At 40.5% G+C, this 18,019-nt stretch overlaps 1 protein-coding gene across 1 annotated transcript in view; it reads right to left on the bottom strand.

Moving 5' to 3' along the window:
• cnot6l (CCR4-NOT transcription complex, subunit 6-like) overlaps positions 1-17,970 on the bottom strand; it is a 28,949-nt gene extending 10,979 nt beyond the window's left edge. The window contains exons 1-9 of the mRNA XM_049577668.1: positions 17,842-17,970; positions 12,906-13,027; positions 10,938-11,124; positions 8,892-8,977; positions 8,690-8,779; positions 8,438-8,506; positions 6,389-6,546; positions 5,519-5,673; positions 3,764-3,915 (exon numbers count right to left, since the gene is read on the bottom strand). Of these exons, the coding sequence (XP_049433625.1) occupies positions 3,764-3,915; positions 5,519-5,673; positions 6,389-6,546; positions 8,438-8,506; positions 8,690-8,779; positions 8,892-8,977; positions 10,938-11,124; positions 12,906-13,017 (1,009 nt within the window). The 5' untranslated portion in view covers positions 13,018-13,027; positions 17,842-17,970. The remainder of the gene's footprint in view (positions 1-3,763; positions 3,916-5,518; positions 5,674-6,388; positions 6,547-8,437; positions 8,507-8,689; positions 8,780-8,891; positions 8,978-10,937; positions 11,125-12,905; positions 13,028-17,841) is intronic.
• Positions 17,971-18,019: the final 49 nt, after the last annotated feature.

The raw sequence follows: 18,019 nt of genomic DNA, 5'->3' as shown, positions 1-18,019 counted from the left end.
CAACAGTATCTGTCTCCCTTTTTTGGGTTGCTTTGCAGTGTAGCCAGTTACTGCCAATGCTGGAATAGAAACCTTCTCTGCAGTACTGTCTGCCATTAAATCAGGTTTTCAGCATGTGCATCTGCAAATAGGAACGCCCTTTCTCTAAAATGACCCCTGATTAGCCAAAGTCTCCCATCATGGCCTTTATCCCTTTTCAACAGTCATGGGCTGGCTTGGCTTGGTTTAGGCCGTCAGTCCAGCACAGCAGGGATTTACATTTCCAATATAGCAGGGTCATCAACATCTCACTGTTTCTGCTTTTAGTCTTCCTCCCTGCTGTATTATGAGACTTGCCTTTATTGAAGAAAAGCCACTAACAAAGTTCCACAGTTCAGTGATAAACGCATTTCATTTACTTTACATTCTTCGTAAAAAAGGTCCCCCCGTTATTTTGTTGTTTGTTTTTATTGTGAAGCAGCAAAATAAGGAAATGTTGAGATTTATTTAACAGCATTTTCCCACGACTTCTGATGGTGAACATAAACAGTGAAATAAAGCAGATATCTAAAGTAAAAACAGGACGCAGGAAAGAAACTAAACTCCTACTCTCTAAACTAAAACCACAGTGATTCAGTTAGAAGCTACAGACCTACTGAGAGCTGAACACGGAGACAACAGACACAGGTTGGCGAGGCATCACCATGACCTGCTTGAGGGCGGGCAGCCCGGCTTTTGGACCTACTCTGGAAAAGGTCTTTGGTGCAGTTCGTCGTGGGTCTAAAGTGATAATGGAAACGCAAAGTGGCGCAGCATGGCTTGACTCGGTGCGACCAAAAGTGACAGTGGAAAAGGCCCTTTAGATTCTCTAAAGTCTGAAAGCAGCTAAGAGGAGGTGCAGACGTCTAGTTTTCTCTCAGTCCTCTTGAATCACAATATGTAGTTTATTATGGGATTTTGTCCAATAATGCCAAAATTAAACTGCTTACCTCAGCTTCATATACAATAAAAAAACTTTATAAACACTGAAAAGGGACAGTTAATCCCCACAAAACCCCCAAATGAAACCTCAACACAGTTGACTTCTGGTCACAGAAAAGCACAGAGCGCTGATGCAACTTTAGAAACATCTGAAGTGCTGAGACATTAAAATAAAAGAACAAGAGGGAAGAGAAGGACTTACAGGACGTGAGTGAAAAAGAAGTAAACCACAAACAGGGAAGTTATACTGTACACAAACAGTCCCTGGTATTAAAAACATGGAGCAATACAGTCCTGCATGTCAGTCACTGCAAAGTTTAATAAATTAATGAACACTAATTATGTACAAAGTTTAAACCACAACAGAACAGACTCATGAAACAGATGCTACCTGAGCAGGATCAGAAATACACTCTACACTAACTTATATGTAACTTTCTAAATAAAGTCAGTAGTGACACCTTGTGGCAAAAAGAAATTACTGCAGGTAAACTTTTACTCATCTTCCTATATAATCTTACTACATAATGACCAAAACTCTGTGTGTGTGTGTGTGTGTGTGTGTGTGTCTGTTCCACGTTTTTCTCCTCACTGACTTGGTCAATCCATGTGAAATTTGGCACAGTGGTAGAGGGTCATGGGAGGATGCCAATAAAGCAATATTACATCAATTGGCCAAAGGGGGGCGCTATAGCAACCGATTGAAATGTCAAACTTTGAATGGGCATATCTCATGCCCCGTATGTGGTAGAGACATGAAACTTTGCACAGAGATGCCTCTCCTCATGAGGAACACATTTGCCTCAAGAACCCATAACTTCCGCTTATACAGATTTTCCGCCATTTTGAATTTTTTGAAAAACACTTCAAATGGATCTCTTCCTAGGAAGTTTGAGCGATCTGCATGAAACTGGGTGAACATAATCTAGGGAGCAATATCTAAAGTTCCCTCTTGGCAAAAGTTGGAAAACTTCCTAAAACTGAGCTTCTATAAGGCAATGAATATTGCGGAGGGCGTGGCTCATCACATAAAGGTGTAGAACATCTCAAGGGTTTCACCCATCACCACGCAACTTTGTAGGCATATGAGCACACATAATCTGAGGGGACCCCTCCATTATTGACCCCATCAAACAAAATGGGGGCGCTAGAGAGCTCATTTCTTATCTAGGCCTAACCGCCATATGGATTTTTACTAAACTTGGTAGATATGTAGAACAAGACGCCTCAAGGTGACTGGAGAAATTTAACTCTAATTGGCAACTGGGTGGCGCTATAACAACAGAAAAATGCTTCAAAATGTGACCGATCGCTGTGGCTCCCCCTGTGGACCAATGTTGGTGTTTTGTTTTTCTAATTTTTGGTATGACTAAGTCATGGTATGGTATGCTGTACTCAGTGGGTATGGACTAGTTTATAAATAATTTGAATTATTAATTACAAGCTGACTGCAGTTTTATTGAATTATGTTTGGCTACACTACAACCTTGGATCCATGTACATTCATGATAACACTGTAAACTTGAGTGGGGCAAATTCACAGTAAATATAATATTGACCAGGTTGGTCATACACCTGTGCCCTGGCTAAATTGATTTTTTAACAGAAAAGTATTTTGATAATTGATTAATCATCAAGTCATTTATCAGCTTTTTGCTGCCTTTTTTCTGTTATATTATTAAATATCTTTGGGTAGTGAACTGCTGATTTGACGAAACAAGCAATGAGACATCAACTTGTGCCTTTTGACTCCTTTCTGACATGTTACAAACTAAACAGTTAATTTAAAACAAGTTACACGTATGTTTTTGGGAAGCTGGAACATTGTAGCCCCCTTATTGACCACAGAAACTTTCCCCAGGATCTAGGAAGCTTTTCAAGAGCTCAGTGTTTCGACCACAAGGACCAGGGTCTAAATTAAGTTGTGGGGACATTATTTTCCCCCAAAAAGTCCCTGATCAGGGGGTTTTGACTGAAAGTACAGGAACTTCCAGGTTGGGGTGTCGGGGGATGACCATCGCTGGTTGCTGCTGCTTCAACTTGTACTGCTCAAGTCAAAACAAGAAAGTGTTTTAGTATCGATTTAGGCCAATTTTAGGACAAGGGGGGAACATTTCTCTTTGTTTGATAACTTTACGAATAAAGTTAGTCTTTGTTGTGAACTTCCAGACTCATTTTCAAAAAGACAGACAAATAAAGAGATTGTGGCAGCGAACTGAGAGCACCAATCGAGCACTGCGGTGCCGTGAGAAAACCAGAGACTGAGAGAAATTAAATATTATTTTCTGATTGTTTCATGGTGGTTGTGCTTTAAAGTACAAATAAATAACCATCAAACACTCAACAAAGGATTTACCGTGGGGACTGAGTTTCATTTTCTTCCCCTGCATTTAATTAATTACATCCTGCTTGCAGCAGTGTGATGCAGCAGTAAATGTCATGGCAGTGAGACAAAACCCAAGGTGTGTTTTTTTCCAATGTGTTGTTCTTTTTTTGTAGATGAAATGGGTGTGTTCACCCCTGCAACTACCAGCAGCCCTCGTCCTGTCATGCTGCTTTTTCATGCGGCAGTGGACTACTTTGCCTAATCCTAACAGGTCTTTAGACTGTATTGAAAACATAGATAACAATGGGATGAATGAACCTTTTAGTTCCTTGAAAAGTTGTGCCTTAGACTAAAGGTCCTGGGAACTTTGGGTAGAAATGCAATTTTTGAGGTCTGAAAATCGTCATCTTACGGCACAACAATAACAAGGGATTGTAACATTACACGCTCTGTTTTGTGTTCTGAAGATGTTCTTACCACTGGAGAACATGTCCTTGTTGACCTCGAGCAGAACGGCCACCCCGATGTTGTCTTTGGTCATCACTCTGTTCAGCATGACCTCTGAGCCCTCAGAGTTGGCCATGGCCACCTGGTTGAACTCCACAGTGTGTTTTTGGACCAAAGTAAACCTGCACAAACATCAACAAGGCAGCATAAATATCCACGGAGGACTCACGCTTTAATTTTCAGATGTGGGATGTCCCTGCCTTACTACATACACAGACATTCAAAGGTTCGGAATCACCTGTACTATTAATATTTTTTGACTTCCTTTGTAAGTAAACCATTTAACATATAAAACAGTATCTTTGACACTCCAAATATATTATTTATATTTGAAATGGTTTGGACCCCAGAAGAAGAATCAAATGATTTAGACTTCCATTTAGGCAACAGCCCTTTTTATACAGAGATTGCGCTATAGATTCACTATGAAAGTCCCTTCTTTGTGCTGCCTTTGTATTTTTATGTAGAACCAAACAACGGCAGCATCATACAGCATCAGACTGTGATTTTAGACATGCCAGCATCCTGGAAACAGAGGCCTAATGGGCGTAGCATGTAACACGACATCGCTGGCCTCTAGTGTGACATATAACATATGGGTCAGCAACGCTTTATAAACAGTAACAGTGGCTTTAACATGGCAATAACAATCATTTACTGTCCCTGTTATATGGCGGCTGATTTCGTCCTCTGCTCAGAGGGTGAAGAGCCCCCCGAATTTCATTGTTTTTCCCAATTGCAGACATTTTTTGCTGCTGTTCTTTTTCTTTGAGTTAGCTGCTAACTGCTATCAGCTGCTTTTTAAATCTCCCAGGAGAGGAGCACACACATAACACATCAACAACACATCAACACAGACGTCGTTTTAGTATTGCTACTACCTCCACTGCCGGCTTAAAGGGGAGCCAATTCCGTCCCCTCATTCAGCCAATGACTCCTTTGTACAAAACAGCAAGATGGAATATTGGCGTAAAAGTCCTGTCTTGAAAGGGGCTACTTTTGTAACCATTTCTTCCTCCAGATACCCTTTGATTTTGAATTTGTTTTTCAGTCCAGAAAATCGTTAATGTCCTTCGATCATTACTGAACCACAACTGTGCAACTGGGCCCTAAATATTGAGGATCAGCTACAACAGTGCTAACCCTGAACTAACCTTCTGTGCCAATTTTGAAGTTTGAAGAAGAGCTTTGCCAAAGAAGAACATTGCCTGTTAATTCCAGCTTGTTCAAGGCATTATTGGGCATCTGACACGGAAACAGGATCCTGTTCCTAATTAAATCTGCACATATTTTGATGCTAAGCTTCCAGTTTCTTTAACCAATGACTGCCGATTTCTTCTGTTCTTATTCAGCTGTTGGTCAGAGGGATCTTTGTGTCTTTCAGTTGTCAGTCTGGTTGAACCACTGTACAGCGTTTTGTTCTCTATGTACAAAATAAACCCTTCATATAACATATTTGTTGAACCTAAAGGCAGGAGAGACCATTCAAACACATAACATAGCAGTCCTCTCAGACACCTGACTGGACCCAATCAGGCTTTTGTGGCAAGATACAGAAACTTTTCAACTGTGGTGTACAAACATGGTCAGAGTCTGTTTCAAATTAACTTCTGAAGCTTCAACCTCTAAAAATCACCTTCAAAAACATTCTAGGATTTCCAACAAAAACCTACAAATCTGCAAATGTATTCAATAAATCTTGTTCTGCAAAGCTCTTAAACTCACTTCTCGGTCTTGAAGAACACAGCGCAGCCGTCCACGTGTTTCCTCTCCTGTTCAGAAACCAGTTTGGCACGAGACTTTGGGCAGAAGTAGCCATCGTAGCCGCGCTCCTTTAGTGTTTCCAGAAACATAGTGTAGTACTGCTCTGTCTCCACCTCCTGCAGACACACAGGGCAAGAAATGTCACCTAAAAGAGTCATAAAGAGTCATACAAAGGTGTGCCTGAAGGAGTAAGCTTTAGCCACATATAAATAGGAAACATTTCCCTGATCCAGATGAGGTTGCTCCGTCCTAAAGATGCCTTTCCATAAAAAATAAACGAAAACAAAACCCTCTCTGGAATTCTAAAATGATATTAGTAGGAAAACAAACACACTTTCCAATGCTGAGGACGGTTTATCAGTCATGTCTGCCTCTTTATCTACTAGACAATGACTTAATTGTGTTGAAGGGCAGTGGTTGGTGACTCTGGAGGAGTTGATAGCAGCTGAGTACAGTCTGATAATTACAGCACAGACGAGAGTGAAAGGCTCAATAAACCTGCTGAAACTGTTCCTTGCTTGAATCAGAAGTCAGTGTGTGGACAGATGGTGGGTAGAAACCTTCTTCTCGTGAAAGGTCACAAGTGAGCTAGAGCAAGACTGTAAACTGTTACAATCATAGAAAATCCACAGCCAGAGGAAAGCAGGTACATCTTGGCTGTGCGTAGTAAGTTTATCTCTTTATTTCAAATCCTGACAGAACACCAAACAGTCTCTCTATTCTATGAAGTTATTAGATATGTGTGGATCCTGTGTAGTCAACCACTTTGGTCCAGACTGAAATATCTAAACAGCTATTAGATGGATTGTCATCAAGGAGCCTCTCGTTTACCTGCAGGCTGATGATGTCAGCGTCACAGCTGGTGATTTCCTCCATGATGCCTTTCTTCCGGTACTCCCAGTTGAGGGCCCAGGATGGACAGTAGCCATACAGCTGTCGCGTGGCGTACTTGTCGCACAGCACGTTGTAGCACATGACCGTGAACACGGCTGCGGAAAATTATTATTAACAAGACAAGATTATTGTTAAGATCCATTTTGCTATAAATTTATTCCTCTGACATTTGCTGCCCTGTGTGGACAGACATTTATTGATACACAGATTATTTTGTGCTGGATGGAACCGGACATAAATCTTATTCAACACACTCCTCCTTCTCATTATATGATTTCATTTTAAACCTGTGCACCTACAGTATGACATAAGGAAGATATGACTCTCCGAAGGCAAAAAAATTTGAAGTCTTATTAAAGGAAAAATAACTTTGTTTTATTTACTAAACCATTTCTGACCTTGAGAACAGATGAGCAGTGCCTTTCCTTTGTCATCACATCAAACAGCTTTTGGGTCAACTTGTGTTAAATGAGGTTGTGAGTGAGTTTCAGATCTACTTGGCAACTAAAAGAAACTCTACACTCTCTTACTGCTTCAACAGTGTTACTATCTCCACCAGACATAAGCCTGGAGGGGATCATGTGTTTGGTTACATGCATGTGTGTGTGTGTGTGTGTATCTGTCTATCTGCCTGATATTCTGAGTGTACATCTATGACTGTATGCTCAAGAACTTCTCGTACATGCAGTGATTCAATTGTTGAAAAACTTGTTTTATTGCCTGTTTTATACCGCCACTGCCTGCTGACTCATCACTTCTCTGAACCGGCTGGTAGGGGCAGTAGGTTTTCTGGTAATCAGCTTGTCTAAAAACAAGCTTTAACTTGTCTGTTACAGGCCACATTTTGGTCTTCGTTGTGTCTCTTTCCAGAAATAATGACCGGTTACTCAAGTTAATCCACAGACATGGTTTAAAACAGTGTCATGTAGGGAATATTTTCTTTCTACCGGTCTACACCCACCAACTGTATAACAGCACAGAAGGAAGCGTGTCTCTACTCATGGATCAGAGGCTCGTGCTCATGACAGCCTGAGATGTAAACATGAATGGCATCCTCAGCTGAGCTGTAACCTTAGCTAGCTCAGGGGTGCTACGTGAGCTACCAGTAAATGCACACTTCTTTCTGTGTGGTGATACAATTGGTGGATGTAAAGCCTTGGTCATCTTCCAACAAGCCTTACCTGTAACATACTAGGTAAGGCTTGTTGTTTTTAGTTGAGCCGATTGCTGGAAAACTTCCTGCCCCTACTGGCCAGTTAAGAGAACTGAGGAATCAGCGGTCAATGATGCTATAGAACAGTCATTAAAACAGGTTTTTCAACAACTGTGAATCACTGCAAGCACAAGAAGTTCTTGTGCTTGAACATACAGTCTTAGATGTACACACAAAATATTAGGCTAATGGCTCCAATAGGTTTTGAGAGTAGCTGCAGACAGATACGCCTGGTGGAGACCATAACACTTAAGCCCCATTTCCACCGAGCAGTATGGTAGAGTACAGTTCAGTTTGGTGTGCTTTTTTCCCCGTTTCCGCTATGAAAAGTTGTGGATGGTACCAATAGAACCGTTCCGTACCATCCCCAATTTTGGTCCCCCCTCTGTTGGGGTACCTAGCACACAGATCTGGTACTAAAAGGTGGAGCTGTGAACGCTGCAGTCCGTAGAGCCATGTAATGTAGAGCCATTGCTGTTAAGTTTTTCAGAAATCTATATTTTTGGTGCTTTGAACACCACAAGCTGAGTGCTGTCTAGTTCCATTATACTGGAGAGAAGGCAGACATCTCTACGGCTGATATCTCCAACACTCGGCATCTCACACCAAAACAGTCTTGTTTGATAAATAGCACTACACATGAGAGGAAAAATATGTATTTTTGATTTTGGGGTGATCTGGTCCTTTAGGCTGATGAAATAAGTGAATTTTTGTGTAAAATCTAGGCTGCTGCAGCTTTTAAAAAAATAAAAGAAAGACCCTTCTGAACGTACCTGTGGAACTCATTTGGTCTCGCTCTTTCAGAGTGATCCAAGGTCTTTGGGGGAGCTGCTCTGGGTGCACTGCAAAACAGGGCGGAGGCAGGGGCAAATTAGGGACAAGCGCTCAATGGCCCGTGACAAACACAATGGTACACCTGCTACGATACACCTGTGCTACTCCAGTTTACAATAAATTGCCCTTTAATCATGCATGAGTTCCAATAAAACGGTTGTGTGGTAACGTGAAGCCGCCGAGCCATTCACCTGCTAGATTGTCGAGCATGTAGTTCAAAAGCTTTCTGGTTCCGTCCGGCTCCTGGTACAGATTGAGGATGTCTTGGGACAAAGGGTTTCCTGCAAAACAACCATGAAATGACTTACATGGTTAATTTGCCAGCCACTTTAATTTAATTTAAGTTATATTATTGGGCCAAACTTTTAGTAATAATAAAAAAACAGGACTCACCTTTAAGCCCCAAGGTTTGTAACTGGAAAAGCCTCCCAAGTTCATAAGGCAGAACTCGTAAAAGATTGTTGTTTAAAAGCAATTCCCTACAAGAAAACGGGAGAAAAAAATATCAGCATTGTGTCTTTCCCAAACTTAATTTTTACAACATAGTAATTCCTTGTCATCAGTGTATTTTCACTGGTGTCACAACATCGACCATGTCGTCCTTTGTTGTCACTTCAATTAAGTCTTCCAGTCAAAACGTGACTTCACTTGTCATCTTTGTTTTTTTATTTGTCAGTTTTGAGATGCTTTTCTGAGCCCTGCGGGATAACTACTCACACACCCACACATTTCATAATCTTGCTCTTTCTTCTGAGTGTTTTGATCATTGTGTTTTAATTGTCAAGTTTTTTAATCACTTCTCTTCTATGCTTTCGGATCGTGTGGCACGTAATCCTTTGAATGAATCCAAAGAATCATTTATTCTTCGAGACAAAATATACACTGTTGAAGTGGAGTGAAAGCTTTGTGAAGAATGAAGTCATTAGCAAGATTCAATCCTTTGTGTAAGTCAACAAATGTCAGTAGATATGCTGAGTGGAAGCTTGGGTACTTTGTTTGTGTAAAGAATTACCCAAACACTGCAGACTTACAAAGCAGAGGCCTCTTATTCATTGAGATATTATTTATTACATTACAACATACACACATCACATCTGAAATTCATATCTGGTCTAAAAGGTTAAACGCTACTGTCACTATTTTCAATTAAAGCTGCATTTAACCAAAAACAAAATCAACAGTATAATTTAGGCTTGTGCTGACTGGATCAGACCATATATCAACGATTGAAGGGATGATCGATGATTGATTTTTCCTATGTCAAAGTTGAGGCAATTAATCAGAAGTAAGATGCTATAAAAATAATCTCTAGACTCTGTGCCCTACTGTGCACATTAAGATGTTTCTGGTGGAGCAGCACATCCGCCAGCTGAGCCCCGTTAATCAGCACGAGTGACAAGTGAATTTTAAATCCTTGATTACAAAACAGTTTGCCATCTCTTTGCCAGGGATCTGACACCCTGCTTCTTCATTCTGCCTGCTCACCAAAACGTTGCTTTGATGGGAGTAGTTATGGATATGGTTTTGTACAAATCACCTCATAACCTGGCGATCGGATCGTCTATGGATGATATGAAAATGTTAGCGGTTTCCCAACGCTAGTGTGATTACAGAGTGGGTTCGATTTAAAGGCAGCCACATATTTAAAGGATAAGTTTTTCAAGTCTGTCCTAAAACAGTAACAATTCCTCCAGTTCATTCTGGCCAATAATGTCTGGTTCACACTATACACCTTAAGCCCTGATTGCTTGCTAACAGCAGACAAAAGCCCCACATCAGAGGCATCTCAGCGCTGGCTCGGCGCTTGCAAATTGGTGCTCGAGTGCTCCAGACACTCCAGATATCATCAGGCTAAATATCTGGACCTGTCGTTGACCTGGTCGTGAGCCACAGCCAAAGAAAGCTCACGACACGGGTTGAGGACAGAGACGAGCTGTGTCTGTGCATTCCAAGATGAGTGTGTGTTTGAGAGGGACAGTGAAGAAGTAACAGTGAGACGGGATGAGAGGGTGGAAGGTGGACTACTGCACCTAATGTTTCTGTAAATTGTCAGCCTCATAACTTTTCTTGTCGTCACTTTTTGACTTAGATATTTTCGAGTAAGCCCCCCTGAGTTGTGTCTTTCCTCCAGTGAAAGATCTTGTGTGTGTCGCCGGTCGCCAGTCAGTCATTTTTCAAATAAAGTTCCAGAAATGTTCCTATTTTACACCATAAATCCCTGCTGTAATGTAAAATTATATACTGTAAAAAAGATTTTATTCTTATCTTAAGTCATATCACAGAATATTCAACCACTCTCTGAAGATCTGTGACAAAGTGTAACAGTAAGTTAATTTTTCTCTCCATATTTAAGAAGCCTGTTTTGTGTATCCAAGATAAACTGTCTCACAATGTCCCTGTAATACCTACAGGTATGTCTCCTGAATGGGCCCGACCTACCTGAGAGAGACCATGTTGCCCAGTTCGGCGGGCAGGCTGCGGAGCTTATTGGACGACAGGTTCAGGTAGACCAGGTTGGGCAGCTTGGCGATGTCTGGCGGGATGCGGCTCAGGTTGTTGTCGTTGATGTGCAGCGCCGTCAGGTGGGTAAGCGTCCATAACGAGCTGCTCAGACTCCTCACGCGTCCTGCGTCGAGACAGACACAGGAACAGCAGAGTGTTTTTAAAAAGGACATCACCTCCAGAACTCATTAAGAAAACAGGAGGAAAGAAAGAAAGCAGACTGTTTCCTTTTAGATAGTTTTAATTTTACACCCTTTTCATGCCAAAACAAGAACTGGACTCAGTTTTCAGCTGAAATATAATTCTTTTTCAGGGCAGAAAACCACATGAATCAGTATCAAGACCATCATGTGACACTAAAAGTAGACTGGTGGACTCCAGCAGAGCACTGGTAGAGAACTCTGTGACCCATTACTACACTTTAATTTTAAAACTTTACAAAATAAAACAACTGAATCAAACCACAAAAGATAAATAATTTCTAAATTGTTCTTCTGTAGCTTCTGTCAAAAAGAAACCTCCATCACTTCAGAGGTGAATGCCACTGACTAACCCGTATCTAACGTATAGATAAAACTTCAGATAACATAAAACAGAAACCTGATTTGCTTGTTTATTATTAACTTTTGACCAGCCAGGGAGAGTCTGTTAACCATTAATACTCTGTCTTTCAGTTTCACATTCAGCTGTGAACATTCAAACTGAGACGCCCTGTGATTCTGTTTAAAATTGTTAGTTGACATCTGAGGTTTTGGGATGAAAAGAATTTTAATTACGCTGTTCACAGATCTCCATGATCTTATCTAAGAGTCCTTATGGCTGCAACACATGATTATTTTTATCATTGATTCATCTGCTGAATGTAACCAATTAATGGTTTGGTCTAACTATACAAAGAAGATATTTTTGGCAGATGTATAAATGAGGAAAAGTTGTGTTAGGGGAGCACATATTTATTTTCTAACACTGGGTGGTTCTTGGACTGTAAATAAACTGGGTTTATTACTTCTTTATTTAATTGGGTGGTAAATAGACTGGGGATGGTTGTATATTAGCTGTAAATAAATTTAGGGATTTGTTGAAATAATTTGAGTTAAAAGAAGAAATGTAAAAAAAGGGGTTGGGACATATAAGCTTTACTTCTACCAACTCCTTTTCAGACACTGTTGTCTTTGTTTTGTTTGTTTTTTATTGTGTTTTTTTTATATTTTTGGTTGAAATAAAATCATTCATTCATTCAAAAATATCACAAATATGTAAAATAATTACCTAGAACCCGAGGCATTTTACTTACAAATCACAAACCATTATATTATATTTTGGGGGGGGTTTTTGCTCTTATTTGATAGGCGAGTTATAGCATGAAGTGGGGAGAGAGAGGGGAGGGCATGTAGGGCCAGGGAGTCGAGCCTGTGGCCGCTGCGGCGAGGACACAGCCTTTCTACACGTGGCGCCTGCGCTACCAGGTGAGCTAGTGGGCGCCTCTTAAATAGTTTTGTGTTGATTAATCTGCACCATCCGAAATAAGAAACAGCTCAGCTTTAGTTTGCACAAACAGTACAGTTTGAGGGAGATTAAAAAATGTCAGGAAGCAACACACCGAGAAAAATACTGGGAACTCATTTGACATTCTGCTCAATCTCACAGATTAAAACCACGACTCCGCTACATTTTTAAATGTTTGCTTTCCAAGGACTGAAAAACTGGACTGGATATCAGAGACCAGAATGAAGTCACCTTTTTCTTGATGTTCTTATATTGCAAAAAAAAGGTAGTGGTTTTCAATTCTGGGCTCTGCTGGGTTTCACTCCTATCAGTTTCGGTACAGATTCACACCTGAGCTTCAAGGCCTCCGCTGGGATATTTTTCATAGAAGCAGACACAGAGGGAGTTTGTCAGACTCACCAGAAATCTCGAGCTCAGCCCAGTAAGACTTCTTCCCACTGGCCGCCTCCTCCGCTGGCATGATGGTGTAACATCTGCGGGGATCTGGAGGATCATATTTTTCCTTTGGCATACCTGTTAATCTGAGGGCGAAAAAAAAAAACCAAAGCAAGAAACACTCATTAGGCAGCACTGAGGTGACAGAAGGAGACGACAGCAAGCTGGTAAACATGGATGTAAATAAATAATTAACATTTATTTAAAAGACTTAAACCAGTGTTAGACCCCAAAGATACACACACTGTGCTTTGGAGAGTGAGAATGTAAACAGAACTTTTGTTTGTTTATAAGAAAATTCCACAGGGCCACTTTGTACAAAAAATTAAAAAAATAATTAAATAATACCACTGAGCTTAATAAAAAACTGAAGTTAACAGATTAATTTCAAATAATTAAATAATTTCAAATTAAAAATTTAGTGATTAAAATAATACTTCTGCATGTTTGCAACAATAAAAATAGTTTCTGGTTCTGAATTAATAATATATTTGGTCATTAAAATAGTTAAGCACCTTGAGAAGTCATTTGACTTGAAAGTGTGCTATATAAATGTAATTTATTATTTTATTATAAAAGTGGCCATTATATTCTGGAAATCAGCGAACTACAGCTGCAACTCTTTATTTTTTGATCATGTTGCCTTGCCTTTGCATTACTGATTATTATACTGATTAATGATTTAGTCTGTACAATATCATAACATTTATAATAAAAATGTCCATCACAGTTTTCCAGAACCCAAGACAACGTCTTCAAAACACAAACACTGATTTTTCTGCCTGATAAACTACTCAAATGATTTACCAATTAAAATAGTTGCTGATGGATTCTCTTTCAGTCCACTCCTTTAACAATTAACTAATGTTTTTAGCTCCACAATAAATAACCAACAAATGTTTCCTGTCTTTATTGTGTGTTTTAAAATATACTTTATGTTCTGTTTAATCTGGATAAGAAATCTTATTCTGTTTGAGTCCTCCAGCACCGTAAAACACAGCTGTCCTCAGGTGTGTCTTTCTTGTCGGAGACCTACATTTTTCCTCAGACAGATCAGTATAAACTCCCAACATCAAAGATCACTTGTGACAAAGTTGTCACTTTTTTCTCTCCGGGTCTCAGTGAATGGCAGGGCTCCAAAATTTTCCAGCCACCTGTAAAATATTTTCCTAGTAATTTAAATATTCAAAACTGTGGCTGGTGGAGTCATGAACCTCAGCTGCCTCAGACAGCGTTTACCGGCACTCGGCTGCATGAGAACGACACAGAGCCTCGACCAAATCTGAGCCAAACCACAGAGGAAGCACCTGGCAGACAGTTATGGCACACTCGAACGAAACCTGATGTCTATATAAAGAGCTGATGTCAGTCATGGGTCATAGATCGTTCAGTTATCAGTGAGACGTGTGCAGCACGTGATTTAAAGAATTTAATGTGACTGTCGGAGCTGAGTCCATGTGGAGAGTTAATCCTGTGAGAAGATCAGGAAAATAAACTTTAGATCTACGAGCCGAAGCAAATTAAAACATGGTGCCAAGACAATTTTAGTGCAGAATTAGAGACCCTCACACCAACAGCAGCTTTCCCACCAGATGCCCTAACAAGAGTGACAATCAACACATTCTGGCAATAATCCTGTCCTGTGTGATCTCACCCCCAAACTGATTCATGCAAGAAATATTTTAAAAATAATTTCTTTAAATTGCTCCTGTCTGAAAACATCTTCTGCAGAAATCTGCGGTGCTCATGGGACAAAAAAAAGGGACCACACAAAGGCTACATGACTGGATTCTCATCTTAATCTGGACTTTAGCTGACTTCTCAAACATGTTTTTGGTTAAATAAAACTTTAAAACTCTGGTATTTTTACTAATGCATTGGTGATTTGTCTCCCAGAAATGAAGGCTGTGGTAATTCTGTGAAATTATATCATGTAACGTTATAGATTTTACAAAAGTTCTGTTGTCTAAAGTAAGAATTATTACAGATAGATACTTTATTAACCCCAAGCACTATTCAAGTATCATAACAGCATGATATTGCACACTGAAACTAAACTAACAATTATAAACTAACCAAATTAGGTTTTTATGTGTGAGGAGGTTGAGCTCACGCAGTGTGTAACAGTGGGACACATCAGCGCACATCTGTTGTGTTCATGGGACAAAAAAAGTACAATACGTCAGTAATCACCGACAAGTGCTGCGTGAGTCGATTCTCATCTGAATCTGGACTTTCGTTAACTTCTCAAACTTTTTTCGGGGGGTTATACATGACTGTAAAACATTGGTAATTATTTTAATACACGGTTGATCTGTCTCCCAGAAAGTAAGGCTGAGAAAATTAGGTTAAATGATATCATTTGATGTTTTAGTTTTACAAAAGTCTGTTGTTAAACTAATAATTTTAAGCAGATATACAGATACCAGGGGGAATGCAAGTGTCAGTGCAGCAAGGTGTCTTTTTTTATTAACTAATATTAGGTTTTAAAGTTTTTAAAGAGCTTGGGCTCATCCAGTGTTTCAGTGCGTTTCATTTTGCACACATTTGCCAAATCATGATACATACATCAATACAAGATAAATATTCTTATTAAAACTGTCATGTCGATTCAAACCGTACCCAGCCAGGGGCGTAAATATAGACAGTGCAGGCAGTGCTGTTGCACTGGGGCCCCTGGGGTGGGGGGCCTGCATGATGATTCAGATTGCCACCTTGGAACTACACTTGTGTTTATAAAAACTCACATTAAATTAAAAATGGTGCCATTTATTATAGAATTTATTATAGAATTCAAACCCATTTCTGTCATAATTTTCTTTTCCTTTTTAGGTAAAATAGTCAGTAGCAATGTAACTATAACAAAATTAAACGCTTATTCTAAAAAAAACCTATAAAACTCTGAATAAACTATAAATACATTTAAAAAAAACTATTCAATAACATGAAAAATTTCTTATTCTCTTTGATACTATTCTCATATACAGGTCTGCAATGATGATTATTGGGTAACATGTTTGTTAATGTTGCCTAATGTCAAGTCTCTATTTGATCATGTGACAAGACGATACGAAACAGTTGCTAGTTTAGGTGCAAAATCTGTCAAGACTGACAAGCTGAGTATATCTACAAGCCCAGCGAGCAGTCATGCCTCTTACACATAAAAGCGGCAGTAAGAATGGACAAGAGGGAAATGAATAAGAAATTAGATTCCTTTGGATTTTATATTAACAGTTGCCAGCTGTGTGTGTGCGCCTTATAACAAGGAACTAGTGTGAACTGGGGCCCGTCGCAAGTACCCTACGCCACTGTGCCCAACCTACCCAGAAACAAGAACAATGTTAAGAACTTCAACCTCATAGCTGAACATTTTAATTCAGAAGTAAATCAAACTAACTAAAGCATGCACATTTTGGCTTCAAATAGAACTTGAGTTGCTTTGATTTCAGCTTACACTAAACTGGAGTTTGCCTTGAATTTAATTTGGACCAAACAGATGCAGTCTTGTCCACAGCCCTGTGCAACAAAGGAAAAATATGTGTCTAAGTCTATTCGGAAAGCACATTTTTATTCCACCTCTGAGCATGTGTATGACATTATAACATAACATGCATTGCTGGTAATAACACACATTGTGTCACAAAAAGTGACCAGAATGGGAACAGAAGAATATGCTGCTAAGGTGACATATCTATGTCATGATAGGAGACATGAAAACACCTCAGAGTCTGATTGATGCATTGACATTAAAAAGTTAAAAGTTGCATGATAATTTAAGTGACATGGTGTCTTAAATGTGACTGGTTATCATATCACCTTCAAAGCTTCTTCTCAGACACCATGTGCAATGCTTCAAAGCAGTACACATGTTTATAAGACAACAAGTTACAAGGTTGAAGACACAGGGATTCCTCATGTAGTGACACTTAAATATCACACTTGCTCTGCAGCCATGCAGTCAGCAGGAGGTCTTCTCAGAAACCAGCCTGCAGCAGCAGCTTGCAAGTAAACTCCCCTGCTGTCAGAGTACTGCTGTTTGCACGGCTCAGGGACACACATTATGTTGCGTGACTTGTTATTTATTATCCACTGACATGTGAACATGGTGCGTGTGAGCAAAACAAGTGACAGAAGAGAAAGGAGCAGGGTGCATGATATTATGAATCCAGTCGCCATGAGGTCGGTTGAGGGTGAACAAGTTTGGAGAGGACTTACATAACTTGTTTACACACTTCTGGGTCACAAGTAAGCGGCTGCGGGCAGATATACGGCCTAGTGGCAGCGGGTCATATCAGCCGCACGGAGACTGTTGCGACGGCGGCTTTCATCTCAAGCTGGGGTCGATAACATTTGAGGCTCCGGGGGGCTGTGACAGATCACCGAGTGCTGAACCCCAAATCTGCTGCTTTGGTGACTGTGTCATTAACGTTATTCTAACAAGGCGGGAGTTTTTTGCAAATGGAAAATATGTTGCAATGGCAACTGCGCCAACAGCTGAGCGTCCAAACATAGCTGTAATGTCAAAAGTGACAAGCACGTAACGTTACATGGATGGGGGCCCGTTCAGGACAAGTTCGGCCCACCGCTCACCAGCTGTCACACCTGGCAACGAGGTAAACACGCCCTCTGGTTGTGTCTACTTAAACCTTTCACACTGTTGAAACTATTAAAATACAACCGAAACACCGCTCACACACGTTAACCGCCGGGTGAGCTTTGAAGCACGGCGCTGGATTTGTTTGGCTAGCGGCAGCAGGGCGCACGCCGCCCGGGCTTACCGACGCGGTGCGGGGGTAGACGGTGCTGGCACAATCGGAAGCGGATTTAACTGTGAAATATAACCCGGGACAACCTGGACAGCGTATCCGCAGAGTGAGAACAAAATCAGAATTGTTATTACCTTCATTCGGGAGCGGTAGAAGACGATTTATAGAGGGAATTGGTAGAGACATGCAGACACGGCTGTTGAACCCGTTTAGACCCTGAACGTCTCGGAAACAGAAGGAAGAACAACAAACGCGACTTCCGCTCGTACTCGTCCGCACACGGCATGCACCCCCAGATTTTCTCCCTTGTTC

The sequence above is a fragment of the Epinephelus fuscoguttatus genome, linkage group LG6 (assembly GCF_011397635.1).
Source record: "Epinephelus fuscoguttatus linkage group LG6, E.fuscoguttatus.final_Chr_v1".
Taxonomy (NCBI): Eukaryota; Metazoa; Chordata; class Actinopteri; order Perciformes; family Serranidae; genus Epinephelus; species Epinephelus fuscoguttatus.
This window is presented reverse-complemented; position numbering and strand designations above follow the sequence as displayed.